Here is a 22,745-nt window from a genome sequence, read left to right as displayed (position 1 = left end):
CGGCGGGCCCCGCGCGGAGCCGCCTCCCTCCGGCGGGGCTCGGCCGGGAGCCGCGGGCAGAGCCGCCTTAAGGTGGCGCCGCCGCCCCCGGCCCGCCCACCCGGCCTGCCTGCCCCGCGCACCCCCCACGACCGCGGCCGCGGCCCCGGGACCATCCCCTCCCTCCGCCAGGGACGGGCGGGGAAACTGAGGCTCGCGTCCAGCCCCGCAAACATCGCCCCTCCTCCCCAGGGCTCAAGAGAGAAGAGTCAGGAAACAAATAAATACCTAGTGGCCCACGGTGGGAGTAGCTCGGTGGAGGGGGTGGGGGAGATGGGGCCAGAAACGGCCTTTCTGAGGAAGTGGGCTAAGACTTGAGGATGAGGAGAAAGCAGCCTGCCAGGGCTGACTAGGAAACCTGCCTGCAGGGAAAAGGGACTAGCCTGTGCAAACACCGCAGAAGGGACAAGGCTGGGGGGCAGAGCCAGGCCTTCGCCCTCTCTGGGCCTCGTATTCACATCTGTAAAATGGCAGAATCACAGGCTATTTTTAAATGGCACAGCAGGTGAACTCAGCTTGGTCTGGCACAGGGTAAACTCCCAGAGATGGGAGCTGAGTTCCAATCGCCACCAGCAGACTGGGCTGTCTCCCCTCTCACGCTAGGGGCTCCTGGAAGGCAGAAGTCTCCCTGAGGATGAAAAGGAGTCTCTGTCATCAGACTGAGCCCTTTCTGAGGCCAGGGGTGCTGTCCCCAACCGCAGACCACAGATATCCAGGGAGCATCCTTCATTCTTACCTGGGAGGTGGGACCTTCTTATTCCTATCTTGTGTGTGTGAAAAACATGAGGGTCCTTTGTTAAGTCAGTCAACAAACACATATTGAGAGCCTGATGTGGACAGTGTTCTAGGCGTGGGGGCTCAGCAGGGAACAAAACAGAGGAAAAACCCCTTGCCTCGTGTTGATACCTGACCTGTGTCAGTAGATGAGTAAGCAAAAGTGTACAAAAGCCCTATCAAATGTATTGAGCATCTAGGACATGGCAGGCATCCTTCCAGACACCCAGGGTAGGTGGAGAACAGATTCCTGCCCTCTTTGAATTCATCCAGACAAGGCAAGATTGCAGTTTGAAAATTGTGGCATCATGTGTGTGTGTACCAAGAGGAGCTTAGGTGTCAGTGATTGGGGAACAAAGGGAACTTATTTATCTGGGGTGTCTGGGAGAGACCCTTTGGAAGAGGTAATAATGGAGATGAGATTGGAAGGTTAAAGATGGGCAGCCATGGGCAGGGAGGGGCAGAGAAGTCCTGAGGATAAAGATATGAGTGTGGGAGGTCCCATTGTAGCTCAGTGGGTTAGGAACCTGACTAGTATCCACAAGGATGCAGGTTTGATCCCTGCCCTTGCTTGGCTGGTTAAGGATCCAGTGTTGCTGTGAGCTGCAGTGTAGGTTGCAGATGTGGCTGGCTCAGATCCTGTGTTGCTGTGGCTGTGGTGTAGGCTGGCAGGAGCATTCAGCCCCTGTCCTGGGAGCTTCCATTTTTTTTCTATAAAAAAAAAAAAATGTGTGTGTGTGTGTGTGTGTGTGTGTGTGTGTGTGTGTGTTACAGGGAGTGAGTACTCGATGGCCATCAAGATAAAATCCAAACTCCTCCCTCTTCCCACAAGGTTCTGTGCCCCTTCACCTTCACCCTCGTTCACTCTGTTCCAGCCATACAGGTCTCCTTGCTGTTCTTCCAACTCACCTGGTACAGCCCTGCCCCAGGGCCTTTGCACTTACTGTTCCCTTTATCTGGAATGCTATTCCCTTGCTTCTCATCACCTCCTCAGAAAGGCCCTTCCTGGCCACCCATCCAAGAAGTGTTCACCCACTTCACCCTGTTATTCTCAAATGCTGCATCCTATTCTCTCTCTTTCTAGGTTCTATCAGAGTTTGCTTTGTTCGTGTTTTGTTTTGACATGATTGTGTTTCTTTGTGGGCTGTTCTACTCTTTACTTGTCTCCCTCACTAGGCTGTGTAGGGACAGAGCCCCCCGTCTTGGTGCCTGCAGAGACTGGCACACAGGAAGTGCTCAATAAATGAACAGGCAGTGGAGTGAGAAGAAGAAAGAGGGGATGCAGCTAAAGCCAGAAATCACTGGCCACACTCCTGCTGGAGAATTCTAAGAAACAGGGAGTTTCATAATTCCCTGATGCTGAAAGTTCATCATTCCAAGTTGTGGGGGCATCTGTGAAGTCCTCGCTCCAAAACCTTTCCAGAAGGTGCCTCGCCTCCCTTGGGAAGGCAGCACCTCCCCTCTCCGGACCACTAGTCCAAGCAGTGGTCCCCCTCCCTCATGCTCTGTTCCTTCCCACCCAGTAACTTCCCCTGGGCCTTCTCTTGTCAAAAGTTCTCCATCTTCTCAAGTTCAAAGGCTCCTTCTTGATCTTCATCTTGCAGCTCTGCCCAGAGTGGCCTTTCCTCTCCCTGCTCCCACGCCCTCCTGACCTGGTTGCCCTTCCTTTCTGAGGGCTGATCTCTTTTCACGTAGCCTGGTCACCTGAATGTCACCTTTGCCCAGCCCTCTGGCTGCCCAGGCTCTAAGCCGCTGCTGTGTCCTCTTTGAGGCTTGAATCATCACCTTTGTGAAGATGGCTCCAAGCTCTGACTCTACCCCTGGTCCCTACCCCTGGGAGACCCAGCCCTGAGGGTATAGCCACTAACAAACAAATCTTTCCTGGAGGTCCCCCAGGCCACTGGATGCACTGTCTTTCCCCAGACCTGTCCCTCACCCTGACAGGCCCCAGTCCACCCTGATCCCCCAGAACAGAGCATTGACCTAGTGGCGTCTTTCCCCCTCACCTGCCATGCAACCTTGCTCCACAACTCCACAGCCCCCTGCCATCACCAGCTCTTCCTCCTCTTCCATTTGGATCTCAGGCCACCTTCTCCCTCTTGTCACCTTCTGTTTGAGTCTGACCCTCATGGGGAGGGGATGCCCTTGTGATAAAGTCCCAGCTCTTTAGGCTAGCCTGAGATGCCCTGCACCACCTGACCTGGCCCAGCTTACCCCCCTCCACCCTTTCAAACACTTTCAAACACTCTCTCTGCTCCAGCCCCACCAGCCAGATTACCTAATCTGTGTTCCTTCCCACCTCTGGGCCTCTGTTTATGTTGCTATCTCTTTCTGGAATTTCCCTCCTGCTCCTTTTCTGCCTGGAGAAAATCCATTCCTTCAAGGCCCAACCCAAATAGCACCTCTTCGAGGCAGCTCCTCCAAAAGGCCTCTCTTCCTCCACACACACTGAACAGAGACTGTCTAAAGTTGGCAGGAACATGGGTATTTATTCTATAATCCTCTCCTCCTGAGGAAGATGCTGAGGCCCTAGCAAGGAAGGGCCCAGGCCTTGCCCAGGAGGCTACCAGGCTGGGTGAGATGGAGCTGAGGACACACTTCAGGCCCATATAGTCAGTGCCAGGGCAGAGGGAGCACTCAGGACCTAAGGGACCCAGAGCAGAAATAGGAACTCTGCCTGGTTAAGTTCAGAGGAGGCTTCCTGGTGGAGGGGACCTTCACCCACCAGTCTTTAGATCCCTCAGCCAAGCACACTCCACAGAGGAGGGTAAATACAGATTTGTGGATTGCCTGAGAAGCCACAAAACCACACACACACACACACACACACACTCCTCTCGTGTTTGTAATCTGCCAGGAAGGAGGAGACGATTTGCTCTCTGTGCAGCAGCAGTCCCAGCTTTGAGAATTTGGGGAGGCTCAGCAGAGAGCAATCTGTGAGATGGGGGGACCCATCTCACAGGCAGATTACTTGATAACTTGCTGAAATGCCACATCCGGCCAGAGCAGGAGGCAGGGAAACGGCTGCCAGGAGTGAGTTACAGCCTGGGCAGTCTAGCACAACCTTCTCATTTCACAAGGAAGGCTTTCCCCAGCTCACTCCATGGCTTAACCCCCCACCCCCCTGGGTCTCAGTTTCCCCATCTGCAAAACCCCGGGGAGAGGCTGCAAAATTGGAGGAAGGGACTTAGCTTTTGATCTCTCCCCTCCCACTGTACAGAAAGACTCAGCCCTGGTTCCTAGCTGGGTTTTTATGATGTGGATGTGGGTGTGTTTTTTTTTTTTTTTTTTTTCTTAAAGGAAAAAGCTGAGAAGCAGCACTGGGACCCCGGATTGCTCAGACCACCTTAAATCAGCCTCGCCGCCTCAGCTACTGTGGAAATTCCTTTCTCCGCGGTGGTTGGCTGAGCGCGCCAGCCAATCCATCCGCGGCGCTCCCACATGGGCCCATGACGTCACAACAGGCGCCAGCCAATGGGGATCAGGGAGCCCGCAACCAATGGCAGAAGGCTCTAGGATCGTCTGGGCCAATCGGAAGGCGGCGAGGCGCTCCCAGCGGGGGACGGAGAGTGTGGCTCCCCCTCCCAGAGACCCTCGTGGATGCCAGAGACTGCCAATGTTGGAGAAGGGGGTGGGGATCCGGCTGGCTTAGTATCCAAAACCAAGGAGAAGCGAGGCACCCCCTGAGCCTGGCGTGTCTACCCTTAAAAACAAGAGTCCATCAGCCAACACACTACCTTGCAAAAGCCCGGCCGGCTGGCGGGGCGACTAGCGCCTTTCGCCCTATTTCACAGATAGGTAAACTGAGGTAAAGAGACATTAAGTCACTCTGGACGCCCGGGGAAGAACAGAGATGCTCACCTAACCCCAGAGGCTTCCAGCACGGCTCCGTTTCTGTCATCGGGTCGGATGGGGAGGAATGAACCCATGTGCCAGTGAAAGGAGGCAGTAGCTGGTCCCTGTGCCTCAGTTTCCCCGCGCGCGCAAGCGGGAGAGAAGTCCAGAGCAAGGGTTTTTGGAAAGACTACGAGCCCCAGAAGCTCCCGCGCGGCGCCGGCCCGGTCTGTCAATCAAAGTAACGTGGGTCCCTCTCCGGCCCGCGCTCCCCCGCCCGCTGCCTCTCTCCTGCCAGCTCCCGCTCCCTCCCCGCCGGCTCCCGGCCCGGCGCGGTATAATTACAGCCCATTGATCCGACCCGGGCCGGGAAAGCGGCTCCCTCGGGGAGGCCAAGCCTTTGGCTTCCGACTTCACCAACCTCTGCCTACCGCCCCACTAGCCGAGCTGCCGGGCCACCAGCCAGGCCTGTCTCTTCCCGCTGGCCGGGGCTCGCGGGTGACCTCTAAGCCTTGGTTCCCGCCACGGTTGGCGTTAAAACCCCCTCAGAAAAATCACACACAGGTTTCCTTACACCCTGGACCAAGGGGAGCTCTCCTGGCCTGTTCTAGCGCTCCTCTCACGTGATCTAAAGACTGGGGCATCTCTCGGGGCCCCAGTTTTCTCACCTGTGTAGTGAGATGGTTGCACAAGACTTAGTCATGAAACCGTGCTTTCTGTTGGCCCCCAGTGTGTTCCCAATTTTAGGGAAGCTGGGGGAAACCAAGCACAACACTCGGCCCCCGGAGAGTGGTCACGGCTGGGGTTGGGGCAGAGCCAAGAGTGTGGTGACTGCTTGGGGAGTTGGAAAAACTTCCTAGATGTGGGGGTTGGTGGTGTTTAAGCTGGGGTTCTGCAGAATGCATAGGAGTTGCCTCCTTTGAGCAGTAACTTTATATCACCCTAAACCATCCTGGAAGAAGAAAGATGGTGATTGAGGAGACTTGAGCTCTGACCAAGGCCTTGCCTTGCTGGGTGGACCTCTGAACATTCCCTGGCTGTGAACCAGAGAGTGGTAATACCCCTCTGCCTATTTTCACAAGGGTCTGTAAAGTCCCAATAGGTTTTAGCCAATGGGAAACAGGGGAAAATGCAATCAGTGGCAGGAAGCACTAGGATTGGCAGGGGGCTTCAAATTCCAGCCTCTTCCTGGGCAAGAACTGGATGGCTCAGGGGGAAAAAAAAGAGGCTTTGGAGAGTCCAGGATGGACCTGGGCTCAGTAGGTATTCTCATCTGGAAAGCAAGGTTGCTAATGGAATCTTCAAAAAAGCTCAAGCGTACAAAGTACTTAAAATAATTAATAGTAAATGCTCAGAAAGGGGTAGCCATTTGCTCTCCCTTTATGCCCCAAAGGGTCCTTCTCTCCTGGCCTCCCTTCACACTCCACAGCTGGGCTATGCACCCACTCTCCACTCCTCTCACATCCTGGATCATCCATTAAAATGTGAATCAGTTCCCATCCTTCCCTCTGCTCAGGAATCTTCCATAGCTCTCCATCACCCTCAGAACAAAATCCAACCTCACTACCTCTGTCGACATGATCTGACCCCCATCACCTTCCTCCTCCCACCTCCTCCCTCTCTCCTCTTCATTCACTCCCCTCCAGCCACATAGGCCTCCTGGCTGTTCCTCCAGCACACCAGGCATGGTCCTGCCCCAGTGCCTTTGCACAAGCTGTTTCCTTTGCCCAGACCATGGCTGGCACATCTCTTCCTTCCGGTCTTAGAACATCGAACATCACAATCTAGGGAGGCCTGGCCTGGCCAGCTTGGCTGCAGTAGCCCCCACCCTCCCTATCTGGTCAGCTTCTCTCATTTCCTTCAGAAGCCTCATCACTCACTGAACCCTTACAGTTTGTTTATATTTATGGTCTGTCCAGGCCCAACCCAGTGCCTGCTCCACATATGTGTTGGGAAGATAAAAAGATGTGCTTAGAGAGGGGCAGAGCTCTCCCAGGTCACCCAGCATGGTGGGCAGTCCCCCAGGGCCCCTGACAATCTGGCCAGTGCTGACTCAGCCTGCATGGGTCCCCTGCAACCTGAAGCCTGGGTTCAAACCCTACCTTGGCTGCTGTGTTGCTGTGATTCTGTAAAATGGGGGTAATGACAGCAGTTTTTTCATCCTGTATCATAAGATCAAACAGCTTGACAGATGAACTGACTTTAGCCATTATTATGATGTGAGGGAATATCATGAGCTGGGGGCGTGGGGACAGGGCAGAGGAGCTAGCACCCAAAAGGCATCTATTTTTAACCCCCTGGGGTCTTCTGATGGACCCCACCCACCAATGCCCTCTCCATCTCAAGCTCTGGTGTCTTGCAAGCCCTGCCTCTGACTCTCCCCTGGGGGGCTCCTTGCTGGACCCCAGACTCACCCTGCCCCCAGACACTACACAGGTGTGGGTGGAACAGTGTGGCTAATGTGAATCCTACTCCCCAGCTTCTGGTTTGCAGGGAGAACTTTTATCCTCTCTGGACCTCAGTTTGCTCGTCTGGAAAAGGGGGCTGCCCTTGGTCATGGTACACAGTGCAGGGCGATTATGACTCTGGGCTCACTGCTCCCTTCACTTGACCTTCTGTCTGATGCTCGCACAGCCCCGCAAAGTAGAAGATGAGAACTTGCAGTGAATGAGGCAGAACTGCCTCCAGGCTTCTGCCCTGGGCTCCCTCTGCCTGGAACACCTCCCTCCCCCCAGCCTTCTCCCCAGGGCAGCTTCCTTCTGTCATCCAAGTCTCAGCTCAAATGTCACCTCCTCAGAGTGCCTCCTCCCATCTCCTGGCTTAAGTAGCCCCCTGTCATTCTCTGTCTCCTGCCCCTGCTGGATTTTTCTTCCTAGCACTTGACTGTTCTCTGAAATTATCTTATTCGATGGTGTATTTGTTGTCTGTCTTCCCTACACTCTGTGGGTTTCCACTAGGGGTAGAAGGATCTCTGTCCTGGATCCCAGGCACCCATCACAGAGCCTGGCACACAGCCGCAACCCAGTAAATTCAGGTTGCCGGTGGGTCTGGCTAGAGAGTGAGGTGAGGAGGAGGCGGCGCGGCCCAGAGATGCCTAGGGATCTATCCAAGGTCACACAGCGCCATGCTCCGCGGTGGGCGCCCGGCGGCTGCGGTCCTGGGGCCCCCCGAGGCCACCCCGCCGTGCGTCCCCGGCCGGGGGGCGCGAGGGGGGCGAGTGCCAGGTGGCTGTCCCCTCGCTCGCTTCCTCGTCCCCCGCGCTGCCGTGGCCCGGGAACACACAGGTAACTGTACGGGCCGGCCCAGCGCGGCACCCAAGGGGCCAGGTCAGGCCCAGCAGGGGACCAGGAGCGTGGGCACCGCCCCTCCCCTGGCCGGGCTCCTGGAAGCAGAGAAGGGAGGGGGAGGAGGAAACAGAGGGGACAAAGGGGGAGGAGGGGAGGGGGGAGGAGGGGAGGGGGGAGGGAGGGAGGGTGAAGGGGGCGGAGGAGGAAGGGGCGGCGGGGGAGGAGGACGCGAGGGGGCGGAGGGTCAAGGGCGGGGGAGGGGCGGGCTTCCTGGCCTGGCAGGCGCCCAGCAACCCGGCCCAGGGGGCCTGGGTGGGTGGGTGGATAGGAGAGGTTTGTAGGAGGAGAGTGGGGGGAACATCCGAGAGGTCGGCTGAGAGGCGGGGATGGCGGCGAGGTGGGCACAGTAGGAGGGAGATAAGGGGGAGGAGAGATCTAGGAAGACCTTGAGAACCTAGGGGCAGAGGGAGAGAGGAAGAGAAGGAAAGATAGAGACACGGAGGGAGATAGAGACAGAGACAAAGCTAGAAAGAGAGACACGCGGAGCATCCGGAGGTAGAGGGGGTTCAGAGATAGAGAAGGGCAGATTCCGGGAGAGACCTTCAGAGCAGAATGCTTGGCGGTGGGCAGGGGGTTGGGGGTGCACGCAGCTCCCCCCTGCAGCTCCTAAAGTCAGAAAACATCTTGGCCCTACCTCTGTCTCCTCTCCAGCCTGGCCCCTCTGCATCCACAGATCTTGCTCATCCTGAATCTTGCTGCGCTCCTCCTGGGCTCAAACACCTTCCAAGGCTCCCTGCAGCCTCCCCCCTTCCCCCTCCCAGTCCACAGGCTCCAGAGCCCTGCAGGACTGGCCCAGGTCCACCCATCCTGTGGGCTCCTCTGCCATTTTCTTTCTCCCTATATCTTCACTGAATACCTACTGTGTGCCAGGCAGGAGTCTAAGCCCTGGGGATTCAGGGGTGGCCAAAACAGACCAAACCCCCATTGTCTTGGAGCTCATCTCAGAGTGGGGAAAAGCAGAGGACAAGGGAATATTGTTGACCTAAGTTGTTCCTAGAGATCAATCCTGTGAAGATAAAGCAAGCAGGAGAGAGGGGGTGGTGATGACGGAGAGTGGGGTGGCTGTAGAAACAGTGTGTTCCAGGCAGAAGGAAAGGCCCAGAGGTAGCCCCCTACTTGGTCAACCTCAGACAGGAAAAAAAGGCCAGTTAGAATGAAGGCTCTGATCAAGGGGCAGGGCCACAGATCTGCCCACCTGCCCAGGGTCCAGAAGTTCTTTCTGCTCTTTCTACCCAAAATGGCTAAGATCTGGATCTTCCATTCAGAATCCTGGTTCTGTGGCCATGTGCCCCTAGGCGAGTCACTTTGAGTCTCAAGCCTCAGTTTTCTTATCTGTAAGATGGTCCTTCCTTTAACAGGCATCTTCAAGAATTAACTGAGAGCTACAGCTGAAGCCCTGAGCCAAGGCCAGAGAGCATAATAGATACTCAGCACATGGCAGCTGTTTCTGGCTTCTGTTATGCTTGTGATTTGCTTTGCCTTCTCCATTATTTCCGGTTGTGCCTAGTGGGGCTGAGAGCTCTGCCAGCCAGCTCAGGGCTGGAGACCAGCTGTGGTGCCCTGCCTTGTTTTTATGACTTTAACAACTGCCTGCCCTTCCTCAGGCCTCAGTTTTCCTGTCTGCACAATGGGGAGAGTCATTCCAAGGTCCTTAATTCCACCATCACTGCAGCTTCTTAGTGTTTCTACTCCAAGTTCAAGGCAAAAATACACAGACTCTGGAAGGCAGAAGTCCACCTAAATATTTCAGGCAGCAGAGGTAACTGGCCGGCCTGGACTGTGAATGTTTAATGTGTCCTATCCTAGTTCTTGCTGGCCTTTAGAAGATATTTTTCTCCCTGGCTGGGGCATCTGTTAGTCCTTGACCCCTCCTGAGCCTGGGAGGCCAAACCAGGAGGAGGGGGTGGGCCTGGCTCTGGAGGGACTGGTGTGTGTGGGGACAGGAGCTGGGTCAGTTTCATGCCACTGGGGCCTGGAGGACTCTCCAACACTAAGGACATCCAATATGCATGGGGAAATGGAGGCTGAGACAATCAGGGACCCCCACTCCCTCGATGCACACAGATTCCCCACCCCCCATCCCAAAGACCCCTAGAAAGGAGGAGGGGGCTGGGAGTCAGAGGGATGGGTTCACCCAGTCCTCGGCTCCCTTCCCCTCAAGTCCTGTGCCCCGGGAGCTGGGAGCAAAACTCAGGCTCCCCCTCCCCCTCCCCAACCCCCTCCGGAGTGTCTCCGCCCCTCCCCCTCGCCTCCCCCTCTTCTACTGCTCCTTCACGCTCTCCTCCCTCCCCCCTCCCCCTCCCCTTCCGTCTCCCTCTTTTCTTTCCTTCTCCCCTCCTCCGTCCTTTCCCTAACCCCCCTCCTCCCTCCGTCCTCCCTACACCACTCCATTCTCTCCCCTCCCCGCCTCCTCTCCACCCTCCCTCTCCCCCCCTCCCTCTCCCCCTCCTCTCCCCCTTCCTCCTCCCCCCTCTCTTCCTCCCCTCCTCCCCCTCCTCCCTTCCACTCTCTCCCACCGCCCCCTCCTCCCCTTCCTCCCGCCTCATTAGGCGCGGCCGCGGCGCGGGGCCCATTAGCGGATCAATTAGCCGAGGTCGCCGGCGGCGCGGTCGTTAAGCGCGGGAGGCCGCGGCGGGGAGGGGGCTCCGGAGACTGCATCTCCGCCCGCCCCGGCTTTTCCGCCGCGATCGCGCCCCTCGCGACCCTCTGGTCACGCACCCCACTGCAGATATCTGGACCCTCCCTAAACCCTCCGGGGGCCCAGTCCCGCGGGCAAAAGGGGGGGCTCCGAGTGCCCCAGGTCACAGATCTGTACGTGGCGGGGCAGGACCCTTCCTTCTTGGGAGAAGACCCCTGAAGGAGACTGTCGGGTATATGACGTCCCGCCTCGCAGCGCCCTTCATCTTCCAGCAACATCAGTAATAATAATAATAATAATAATAATAATAATAATAATAATAATAATAATAGCGGATGGCTGGTGAGCCTTTCCAGGCTTTCTGCTAATCCTCAGAACGATTTCCCAGGAGAAGATCAGACAAGTGACTTCACTGGCCTCACTCTCTATCCCTTCTCTGCCTTGGTCTCTATCCACACACCCGCTGACACATTTTGCATTTTGCTAAAGCATCCGTCTGCCCCAACCACTAGGGCAGGGGCTTCCTCAGTCTAGTTCTCTGCTGTGTCCCTGGGGCTTAGGGCAGGGGCTGGATAAATGAATGAATGGACCAGTCTCTGCTAAAGCACCCTCCATAGATGCAATAATACGATTTTTATGACAACGATAGGTTCTGAGATTCTACCCATTTTACAGATAGGGAGGGGAAACCAAGTGGTGAAGCCACTTGCCTGAGTCACCCTGCCGGGAGAGGAAGAGCCAGGATTTAACCCCACACTGGGAGTTCCTGATGTGGCTCAGCTTCGGCTTCAACCCCTGGCCTTGCTCAGTGGGTTAAGGATCCTGTGTTGCCGCAAGCTGTGGTTTGGATCTGGCGTTGCTGTGATGGTCCAGCAGCTGCAGCTCTGATTCGACTCCTAGCCAGGGAACTTCCATATGCTGTAGGTGTGGCCCTAAAAAGAAAAAAATAAAAATAAACCCACACTGGACACCCATGCCTGGAACCATTCATTATGCAGCATTTAATAAGTGCCTCTGTTCCCTTCCCACTAGAAATATGTGCAGGACCCCCTGGGAAGGATGTTGTCACAGAACTTTGCTTTGGTAGGGGCGGGGGGAGGGTTGGGGTGTGACCTTCAGAAAAGTGACTTCTGGGAGCCTTAGGGGATTAGAACTACGGAGAGGGGGGGAAAAGAGAACACTGTTCTGGGCAGAAGGAACAGCATGTGCAAAGGCCTCTAGGCAAGAAACAGCAAGATGTTTCAACCTAGCTAAACCTGCTGAGGAAGAATTATTAGAGGGGTGGGTAGCAGGACAGGACCTCAGGGTCTCGTGGGACTAGAATTTATTCCAAGGGCCACAGAAGCCAAAGATAATCCATTCTTACCTATTTGTGGCCACCCTCACGGCAGGCAAAAGTTCCTAAGACAGGGATTGACCCAATCCACGGCAGTGACAATGCTGACTCCATAACCACCAGGCTGCCAGGGAACTCCAAGATAATCTATTCTTTAAATAATTTTTTTAAATTATGAAATAAAACACGCAGAAGAGTGCATAGATTACAAGTGAACAATTCAATGAATTCACAGAGTGAATACACTCATGTAATCAGACCCCATGATCTTTAGAAGCCCCCTTTGCCCCTTCCTCAAAGGTGATACTATAGGTTACATGGGCCTGTTTTCTTGTTATATAAATGGAATTACATAGCATAAGCTCTTTTGTACCTGGCTTCTTTTGTTTATCGTTTTGTGTGTAAGAAGATGCATTGTGTTGAGTGCGGTGGTTGCTGGTTTTTTCCTGACTGCATAATATTCCACAGGGATGCCTAAGGTCACAGCATACCCATTGTGCTCCTGGTGGAGAGCTGGTAGTTTCCAGTTTGGGGCCATGATGAGTAACTACAGCTGCTCTAAACACCCTTGTGGCATTTCTGTGGGACGGATTCAGCATCCAAATCCAGGGGGAATTGTCTGGTGCCAAAGAGAGATCTGAGGGCAATGTAACGATTTACACAGGTGGCAGAGATGAGTTCTGCATTTCAAAACAAGCAGGGAGTGATCCCAACACACTCACATGTTTGGAGGTGCTTTAGCTGCGGTGGGGGAGGGGTGGGACCCAGCAGGAGAGTCCCTCTGGCCCCTCTCCACCTCATCGTTCTCTTCTTAGGGATAAGAGACCTTTTCCCTGAGGCCAGCAGTCCATCATTGCCCCTCCCTTTCTCCCTCCCTGTGCCCTTGATCCCCAGGAGAACCCACTGGAATGGGCAGGCATGTGATAATTCCTTGGACTTCTCTGTGCTCCCGGTTCCACGAATGTGGGATTTCTATGCCATGCTGACTTTGCAAAGGTCTTACAAAGTCAAGATGACTGCCCCCACCCTCCCCCTGCACCAGCCCCACATCTTTGGTGAGCAGCCTGAAGTTCTCTACTCAAATGCCAGGGGCATCTCTCTTCCTTCTGGCTTCCCTGGAGTGGTCTAGCTTGGATGCAGGGAATGAGGGTGGGCTCCAAGTGATCCTTGGGAGGTTTGAGGTCCAGCTGGGGGTCTGTGGTCTTTGATATGGAATAAAGGTGGTGTGTGTGTGTGTATGAGTGCACGCGCACGCGCGGCCAGTTCAGTCTCAACATCTTTCGTCTCCAAGAGTAAAGGATGTGTTTAGGAGCCCTCTGGTCTGGGGCTCAGCAACCCCTTAGCTTTTCCAAGCCCCTTGGCCTGATAAAACAGCTAGCTAGACCTCAAGCACCTAGGCCATGCTGTGTGACCTAGGGCCTCTCGCTGCCCCTCTCTGGGCAAGGAATCAAGTTCAGGAGTAAGACTACATTTACAAATAGGATTCAGGTAGGACTCTAGATATCCATCTTAGAACAGAGCAGGAGGGATCAGACTTGAAGGGAGCCCTCTCCTACCCTGGGAAGGGGGGCACCTCGGAGCAGCCCGCAACACAGAAGCAGGAACACGGCAACCAACCTTCTCACATCTTTATTTGAAAGGCACAGCTAAGCCCACCCTCGATACAGCATTTTCACTTCTCTTCGTAGAGATCAAACGACTGAACACAACAAAAGCTGACAGTCTAAAAAGGCTATATACAGACACAGGTGTGGGTGTTGCTTTTTTTTTTTCAACATTTTTATGTCTTTTTTTTTTAATATCCCTTTTTTAAAAAGACAAGCTAGTATACTGGAAAAAGGAAAAAAAATAAAAATAAAAACCAAGACAACTTGAGTACCCTCATCTTTATTCGGGAAGGGGAGAAAGGGAAATCTGGGTTGCCCGCCCCACCCTGCTGTCCGGGCTAAGGTGGCTTCTCCTGGCCCCTCTTTCTTTTGTGGGCAAGGGGAGAGGCCCAAGTGGGTGTTGGGAACTAGCAGAGGGTGAGTGGGTGGGAGGGGGAGACTGGGGCGCCCAGGGCGGGGAGGGGCAGCTAGCATTGTGTTTGCATGCAGTGCCAGGGTGGGAGGCCAGGTGTGCCTGGAAGGGCCCAGTGGGCAGACTGTCAGTTACACATGTGCGAAGAATCGGGGAAGTGCAGGGGGTGTTGGACCTCTTGAGGTTTTGCTCCCTCTGACCTGGCCTCCCGCAGGCGCCTCCAGGCCTCAGCTTGCCTCATCTGTGGTATGAGCAGGTATGCACCCATTCAGGCTGCAGGGGAGGAGGGAAGCTGGGAGCTGGGTGTAGGAGCAAAGCCAGGGGGTGGCACACAAGCAGGGCGAGGGCCCCAGCAGGCGGCTACCATAAATACTACCAGAGTTTAGCCAATAACCCGAGCTATACTGTGTCTTGCGCTGAACATTCCTCTCTCTCTGTGTCTGTCTCCCTTTGTTCCCACCCACCCACCCCATCCCAGCTCCCCACTAATCCGACTTCTCGCCGTCGTCCTCCTGGTGGGTGTCACCATCATGCCCATTCTTGTCTTCCTTGGAGAGGTGGGCCTGGGAGCCCAGTGCCGACAGCGAGAGGAGACCGGTGCCTGCGCTAACCGCTGGCAGCGAAGGGGGCTGCAGCCCCACAGGCAGTGGGGTCAGAGGCAGGGCCAGAGCCTGCAGCTGGGACAGCTGGTGGGCTTGGAGCTGCTGCTGCAGGGCAGAGGAAGTGGAGAGTTAGCCACCTCAGGCCCAAAGGTCAACCCCCCACCCCACCCCCAAGACCCCAGACATACTCGGATGATGGAGTTCAGCTCAGGTGCAGTGACCTGCTTAGCCCTCTCGATGGCTCCCAAGACCTGCTGCTGGTGCTGGAAGGGGGTAGGGTGGGGAGGAGTCAGCTCATTTGCCCCATCTCCTTGGGGTTTGTGGCACAAAGCCCAGAAGAAGCCCCACTCCCACCTGGGCTGTTAGAGCCCTCCCTCTCCGTGGCTTCCCACCCCACCAGAAAACCTATTCCCTCTGGTTGATTCCTTTAACCAAGTCTCAGTCTCTTCATCTGGAAAATGGCTAGATGGAGCTACACAGACAACCTAAAGGGCTGGGTACTAGAATCTTTTTTTTTTTTTTTGGTCTTTTTGCCATTTCTTGGGCCGCTCCCGTGGCATATGGAGGTTCCCAGGCTAGGAGTCTAATCGGAGCTGTAGCCACCAGCCTGTGCCAGAGCCACAGCAACGCAGGGTCCGAGCCGCGTCTGCAACCTACACCACAGCTCATGGCAATGCCAGATCCTTAACCCACTGAGCAAGGCCAGGGATCGAACCCGCAACCTCATGGTTCCTAGTCAGATTCGTTAACCACTGCGCCAAGACAGGAACTCCGTGCTAGAATCTTAAGAAAAAGTCTTTGGTGAGTCTGACAAACCCTGGACCACGGCCCGTCCAATGCCATGCACAAAGAAGTAAAAGTGCAGTGTACAACCTGGCCAACTGCACAGGGAAGTTCTTGTCCTAAGAGCTCAGACCAGGACTGCTAACCTGAGCTCCTCTTCTTCCACATCTGGGAAGGCCCAGTGAATTCTGGTGGGGCTGGGGTATGAGTCTAGATTCAGGGCAATCCCCTCCCCCACCTCTCCCTGCCAGCCCTCCCTGAAAGTCTGTCTCTCTTGCCATTGGATGGTAGAATCTGCCAAGCTCCTTTTTTGCCTTGGCTACCAGGAAGCCACTGTCATGAAAGGAAACCACGAGTCTGGTTTCCCAAGAACCCCCTTCTCGGAGCTTTCATGGTATCCTCCCGGCATCATCCCTAGGCATTACTTGAAGGACCCCAAGATATGAGCAAGGATTAAAGAGAAAAGGAATTATCAACAGTAAAGCTGGCAGAGAACAGATGGGCCTTATTTGACTCAGGGGTGTGTGTGTGTGTGTGTGTGTGTGGAGTGGGCTTCACATTAAGAGTCTTAGAACCCAACAAGCAGGAGTGGAAGAGCTGGATACCTGGTTCCTTTGGGTGTATTTGTGCATGTGCATCTGTATAGCGGCTTGTGTCTCTGCATCTGTCTGTCTGCACATATGTGCACCTCTACATCTGTGTTGCATCTCTGTCTGTGTGCTGTGTGTTGCATCTATGCCTATCTGTGTGTTTGTATGTCTGCATACATGTCCTGAGAGCCTCCTCATGCACACATGCCCTTCTCCTGGGCCAGGAAGGCCCCACAGATGCAGATGAATCTCAGGAGGGTGAAAGGCGGAAGCAAAACAAGGAAACGAGATTCTTGGTGCAGTCTTTGGTGGCATAGCTGACATTTTTTATGTGAAATGACTCACTGGGGCTGGGAATTCCACAGGGGGTGAGGCCCCTCCCTTCAGTACCCTGCACCCCTGGAGTTTCTCCAGCCTGGGGATTCTTCTTCTTCTTTTTTTTTTTAATCTTTTAGGGCCACATCTGCGACATATGGAAATTCCCAAGCTAGGGGTCGAATCGGAGCTGCACCTGCCAGCCTACATCACAGCCACAGCCACTGCAACTTGGGATCCAAGCCATGTCTGCGACCCACACCACAGCTCACGGCAACGTCAGATCCTTAACCCACTGAGTGAGGCCAGGAATCGAACCCGAGTCCTCATGGGTACTAGCTGGGTTCATCATCGCTGAGCCACAATGACAACTCCCAGCTTGGGGATTCTTCTGCACAGGCTGGCTAGTGGCTGGGAGGTCCAGAGTAGGAAGGCATGTGCCCTGGGGCACCCAGCTCGCTGCCGCCTGCCTGATGGCTGGCTGCAGTGGGGAGGGCCTGAGGAAAGTTCAAGGTCCATCTACCTTCTCCTCCCTGCAGCCCTGGGGGCTCCACTCACCTCTTGGGAAAGGTAGGGCAGGACCTGGGCACATATCCCATTCAGCCTCTTGACGATCTCAGCCTGGAACACACAGACGCTTCAGTCCTGGGCGGGCAGCTGGGGCAGGTGCAGACCAGCCCTAGGAGGCCCGGGGATTCTGTCTAATCTGAGAGAAGGCCAGCTCGGCCCACGGTGGATCAACTCTTCAGGCTCACAGGCACCTTTAAAGGTGGCATCCAAGGCTGGATCTCTGCCCTGTAGCTAAGAGCACAGGTCGGAGGGAATCCAGGGTCTCGGTGGCAGTGGAAAGATGATGCTCAGCTCTTAGTAGGTAGTGAGTGCTCCATGAGAGGGAGGGAGCAAGTGGCAGGGGGCAGCTGGCATCGTCATTTCACAGCATACCTGATATTGGCCTCGCCAGGGCACAGGTGGCAAGAGCAAGGCCAGAGGGCGAGGGGCAATCTGGGGGCCCCAGGGCATGTTGGCACATGTCACACACCTCCACATCCCCACCCCCATCCACCGCCCCCACATCCCTCCCAAGCCCCTTCACAAGGGGAGACAATGGGGAGGGGGTGGCAGGTCCCAGGAAAGTCTCTGCCCCTCCCCCTCCCGGAGATTAACCTCCCAGGAAGGCCAGAGAAAGAACAGAACAGGGGCTTTGGTGGTAACAGGATACCAGGGCAGACTTGGTGCTCAGCCAAGGGCGGGCTCCTACCTGCCTAGGGGTGCCCAAGTGGGGCGTGGGGCGGAGGAAAGGGGGAAGTACCTGCTTGTGCATCTCGATGTTCAAGCCGTAGGACATTTCGTAGTACTGCGTGGGGGGAGAGAGAGAGAGAGAGAAATGGGGGCGGGTGAAGGATAGGGGGGCTCGAGAGACAAAGGATGGAGGGAGCGACGGAAAGACAAAGAGGCAGAGAGGGAAGAAATCAAGAGACAGCCAGAGGGGAGGGCAGGTGAGAGAGATGGAGAAGCAGGTGGGAGGGAATGGAAGGGGAGAGACACCCACACCAGGAACAGGGCCCAGGTGCATGGTGGGGGCTCTGCTGGGGAAGCCTCAGGAAGCATCAGGGCCCCAGCAGTGGCTTGGGTGCCCATGTTCCTGGAATAACGATGGGGGGGGCCTCTCCAACTCATACACATTCCAAGGCTCCTAATCTTTTATCTTTATGTGTCTTGTCTGCGGGTGGCCCTGACTCCAGGGAAGTTTGCTTTCCTGGGTATAAATAATCTGAGCATAAACAAATCCTGCTGGGTCTGCCTCTGGGGCCAGCAGCCCCCCTCCTCACGCCCCATATCTGACCCTGGCCCCTCCCCTGCTCTAAACCATCCCATGGCTCCCCATCACCCTGGGGAGGGGGAGGGGAGTCAAGTTTGTTCCCAGGCCTTTGTGTGGTCTCCCCTTCTCTACCCAGCAAGCTCTTACTCATTCTTCAAGACCCCAGCTGCAATGCCCCATTCTCCATGCAGCTGCTCAAACTAGAAGCACCTCCCTCTGGAGTCCCCCAGTCCCTCTCTCTGCCCCAGCCCTGTCCCTCTGAGGCCAGATCAGAGGTTCAATGTGTGGCTCTGCCTCCCCTACAGCCTAGGAGAAGTGGGCTCTTGGCTGGACCAAGGCAGGAGTTTTGGATGCAGAAATTGCCGCCTGGTGGGTATGAAGCTGAGCAAGTGATTTTGGAGGTGTGCAAGGGGGCAGGGTCTCGAATGTCGCCCCCCACCCCATGCAAGAGTGTCAGCCTCCTCCCTGGAGAGGGGGGCCTCCAGGAGTCCTGGGGCCAGCCAAGCCTGGGTGAGGAGGGGTTAAACCTGGGAGCCAGGACCACGGGGGCGGGGAGGGATCCGGCTGCTCCCCCACGTCAGTTCCTGGCTTTCACAGCCACTGCCTCCACGGCTGCCAAGGACAGCCGGGGGACCTGGCAGGCCCAGGCTGCAACCCGGTGGTTTGGCACCTCGGCCACTGCCTGGGCCGACAGCCAGGCCAGCAAGACGGACTGAGCCCGGCCCAAGGGCTGGCTGAATGGAGAGCAGACCCTGACTCCTCGCACATCCCTGAGGAGGTGGCCAGGGTTCGGGCAGCAGCTGCTGGTGCCAGAGGGGGCTCTGGGGTCCCCCATCCCTGCCTGCTGGCCCCTGGGGCTGGCTTACCATCACATAATGACGCTGCATCTCTGACTTCTCGCTGGCCAGCTTGTCACATTCGAGTTTCAGACTGAAGAAGAACAAGGGGAGGGGAGGGGGCTGGGCTGAGTTTCCCCCCATTGTGCAGGGGGACAGACACTTCCTCCTCTATGAAGATGGGGCAGGGGGAGCCTCAAGTGTCCTAACTAAAACATGGGGATGATGAAACCAACCTTTGAGAGCTGGAGAAAATAATGAAATTAATAAGAAAGCCATGAAAATAATAAGAAAAATAACAAAAGTCAGAGCAAAAGCCCTGACTGTAGGTCAGACAGGGATTCAGAGAAACTTTTACTTATCCTGAAACCTGACGAGGTCGAGGCTATTAATGTCACTCTCCTTTTGCAGATGACGCAGTGGAAGCCCAGAGAGGCTGAGTGAACGGGCTCAAGGTCACACAGCCCAGAAGCTGGCTTCAGAAGCCACGGTCTCAACTACTGGGGCAAACTCTCCAGCAAGGCAAGGGAGGAATAAATAGATCCTGCCCAGAGGCTGTGAAGGCCGGAGCTGACTGGCAGGGCTCAGGACTGGATTTACCAAGGAACCACCAAAGGTGCCCAGCCTGTCTTGTGGGCCCTGATTTCCCTGGGTGTGTGTGTGTAAATTTCCACCATCAGGTAATAGAGATGGTGACCACTGTCCTCTCTCAGACTCCTCCAGCAAAGATGAGCTTAGGGCATTTCTCAAAGGCCGCCCCCGCCATGAGGGTGACAGGTTGAAAGCTGAGAGCTCAAATTCAAGCCAGACAGACTGGTTCATTGATGCTGTGTGACTCTGGGCAAACCCTTCTACCTCTCTGGGCCTCGGTCTCTGAATCTGTTGAGTACCAACCTCCCAGGGTAGGATGGTAAAATGAATTAAGACCAGAAATGCTCTTAATGCTAGCATCCAGTAAGTACCCAATAGATGCTTAGTTAATCTCATGGTCACTCCAAGAGACTGGAGTTTCACTGCCAGACTGGCTGGGACTTTTACACCCCAGTTTAGAGGTAAGCCAAGGCTGGCTTCTCTAATTTTCTTTAAAAATGTACAGTTGCTGCCACTGTTTAAAAAAAAAAAAAAAAAAAGGCAGTTTCATTCCAAACTGCATTTCTGGCCCTTCCTGAGGGACCGGCAGATACTGTAGCAGTCCCCAACACAGTAGGACTCCTCGCTGTATAGCAGGAAGCCCAGGCCCAGCGGATCATGACTCCAAAGCTCAGAGAGGGGGCCTGGCCTACCTGAGGTCACACAGCATGAGGCAGCAACCTGACCCTCAGTCTCTGGAGTCAGATCGGCCGGCCAGATTGGATCAGAGGAGAGCAAGGGCCAGGTAGGGAGGGTAGGACCCCAGGAGAGGCTCAGAAAGGCCAGGCCTGACAAGCAAAGCTCCTAAACCCTCCACATCACAGGACCAGAACAAAGCTCCCAGGCCTGCCCTTCAACCACCTTGCCTCAGTTTCCTCACTTTGAAATGGGCATATGATCAAAAAGCAGGGAAGATTCAACAAAAGGATGTATGTTCAGTATTTGGCAAATGGGGAGGATAGGAACACCCCCAAAGGAAAAACAGATCTCACTATTCCTATCTCTTCTTGGAGAAAACTCAGGATCCTTCATAGAACACTTTTGTGTGACCAAACTGAGGTCCAGAGAAAGCCCAAGACCCCACTGGTATCTGTGGCCATGGACCCCCTTCTGATTCTCAAGCAAAGACCCCCTCCGGAGCTAAGGCTTGAGACTTTGCAGTCTTAAACCCAGAAACTGAGTGTGACAATCTCATTTTGCCACTTCCCTGCTGGGCAACCCCAGGAAACCCCTATCACCTCTGGGCTTAAGTTTCCCTAAATGTAAAATTAAGATAATAATAGTTCCTTTTTCTTAGATCTGGCACATGGCAAGCCCTTTAGAAATGTTAGATTAAATTCTGGAGGGAGCATCACCTTGCTGCTGGGTGCCAGGAACCTTTTCTCCAAAACTAGGCAAAGAGATAACAAGCTATAGACTTTCTTTTGAGGGGTGGGTGGGGCGATGGAAGATCCAGCCCCCAACTCCAGCTCTTGGGAGGTCTTTTATCCAACGCAGTCTGGGGTGGGGTGGGGGAGGGGAGAGGGGCTTGGAAACCAGCCGGCTGAGTCTTTGGGCAAATTATTTAAATTCTTGTGCCTCAGTTTTCTCCTCTATGAAATGGGACTGTCCTAAAGACTAAATGAATTTAATATCCGTAAGTGTTGGAGACCGGGTCTGCCACATGAGACACTCAATACCGATTTTTTTCCCCCCATTCTGTGTGTATAGCAGGGACCACAACTTCAGCTCCAGGCCTCAGTCTTGCCTTCTGAGCAGGGGGCTCCACCTTCACCCAGGGCAGGGACCACCAGCCCTCAGCTCACCTGTGGTACTGAGCCTGCAGGAGCTGAAACTCATCTTTGATGCGGTCGCAGGAGTCCGAGGTGGTGAATTTGAGTTGCTGGGGTAGGTGTGACGAGCCCTGTGGGGAGGGGGCGGCCCGGGTCAGGACCAGGAGGGCGCCCCCCCTCCACCAGGCAGCGGCCTGCGCAGCTGCAGCGTCCCCCCCCCCCCACCCTGCCCCACTTCCCTGGCTGTGTTTACAGCCCCTGGCTCGGCCCCCGCCCTCGCTTCCTGCCCCCGCCTCTCCCCGAGAAGCTAAGGAGGGTGGGTGCTCCCGGAGCCGCTCGTCCCCCGCCACCCCCAGGCTGTGGGGGTGCATTTGAAGGGCCGCCCTTGGTGGGGGGTAGGGTGCGCCCTCTACCGCGCCTCCACAGCGCTGGGAGGGGTTGCACGTCTGAGCGCCCCAACTGCCTCAGGGAGGGGGGAGAACGCGTCCTAGTGAGTCCCCCTCCCCAAAGCTGGGGGGCGGGGGCAGGCTTCCCGGCAAAGTCCCCTTGGGAGAGGGGGCTCTCAGCGCCCGAAATCTTCCGGGGGTGCGGGGGCCCACCCCAGATTCCTAGCACCCTTCCTCCAGGCCGCGCGCTCTTCCGGGAGGGGTGCGCCTTGACTCTCCCCCACTCCCAGGCCCCAAAAGCAGCCCCAGCGTTAGAGGTGCCTAGTGGGGCTCCCGGGCCGCCCCAGGCCCCAGGCCAAGGCCAGCGAGGCCCAGCCTGGCTTGGGGTGGGGGTGCGCAGGGTCCAGGGTCTGGGGCGTGCTCTGAGCTGGGGGCAGAAGGGGACCTGGGGGGGCTCTGGTTCCGGAAGCTGGGAGGGGGACACGGAGCTGGCGGCGGTGGGGGGGGGGGGAGTAGCTCTGGGCCCAGAGCTGGAGGGGACTGGGCCCAGGAGTTGGGGGGAGGTGCCGAGCTGGAGGCGGGGGGTTGGCCTGGCAGGGACCTGGAAGGGGGTCGCAGGGCTTGGACCCAGAGGGGGCGCTGGGTTCGGATATGGGAGGGTACGGGGCCCCGACCTGGAGGGACGCAGGGCCCGAACCTGGGGGAGGGAATAGCCCCGGCTGGGAACTGGGGATACCGGGCCAGGACGTAGGGGGACGCAGGGCCCGGAGCTGGGGGGGGCGGCTGGGCTGGGAACCGGGGGTGTCGGGCCCGGACGGGGTGGGGGGGGCGCCGGGCCGACGGGCCCCGCTTACCGAATGCCTGCTTTGTGGAAACATCATGTCAGTCGCGGCGGGGGGCGCAGGTTGCGCCCCGGCTGTGCGCCCCGACTCGGGCTGCTCGGGGCGCCGGGCGGCCGCGCCTTTGTCCCGGAGCCGATCGGCAGCTCCCGGGGCCGCCGCCGCCGCCTCCCGCGCCCGGCCTCG

General features: G+C 56.1%; 1 protein-coding gene across 1 annotated transcript; it reads right to left on the bottom strand.

Annotated features, from left to right (window-relative positions):
- Positions 1-13,581: 13,581 nt before the first annotated feature.
- Positions 13,582-22,745, bottom strand: TLE5 (TLE family member 5, transcriptional modulator). The gene is made up of 7 exons (XM_047777579.1): positions 22,575-22,745; positions 21,368-21,465; positions 18,963-19,026; positions 17,587-17,631; positions 16,836-16,898; positions 14,778-14,852; positions 13,582-14,694 (listed from the first exon to the last, which is right to left on the bottom strand). Exons 1-7 carry the CDS (start codon positions 22,599-22,601, stop codon positions 14,473-14,475), a joined length of 594 nt encoding a protein of 197 aa, XP_047633535.1. The 5' UTR covers positions 22,602-22,745; the 3' UTR covers positions 13,582-14,472.

This window comes from Phacochoerus africanus, chromosome 4, assembly GCF_016906955.1.
Source record: "Phacochoerus africanus isolate WHEZ1 chromosome 4, ROS_Pafr_v1, whole genome shotgun sequence".
NCBI classification, from domain to species: domain Eukaryota; kingdom Metazoa; phylum Chordata; class Mammalia; order Artiodactyla; family Suidae; genus Phacochoerus; species Phacochoerus africanus.
The sequence above is the reverse complement of the archived record's forward strand: the minus strand, read 5'-3'. Positions and strand labels throughout refer to the sequence as shown.

Coding starts and splice junctions, on each gene's coding strand:
- TLE5 (XM_047777579.1), bottom strand. CDS start 22,601: ATGATGTTTCCACAAAGCAGGCATTCG. Junction 21,466..22,574: donor TTCCACAAAGCAGGCATTCG/GTAAGCGGGGCC, acceptor CCCTCCCCACAG/GGCTCGTCACACCTACCCCA. Junction 14,695..14,777: donor AGCTGAACTCCATCATCCGA/GTATGTCTGGGG, acceptor TCTGCCCTGCAG/CAGCAGCTCCAAGCCCACCA.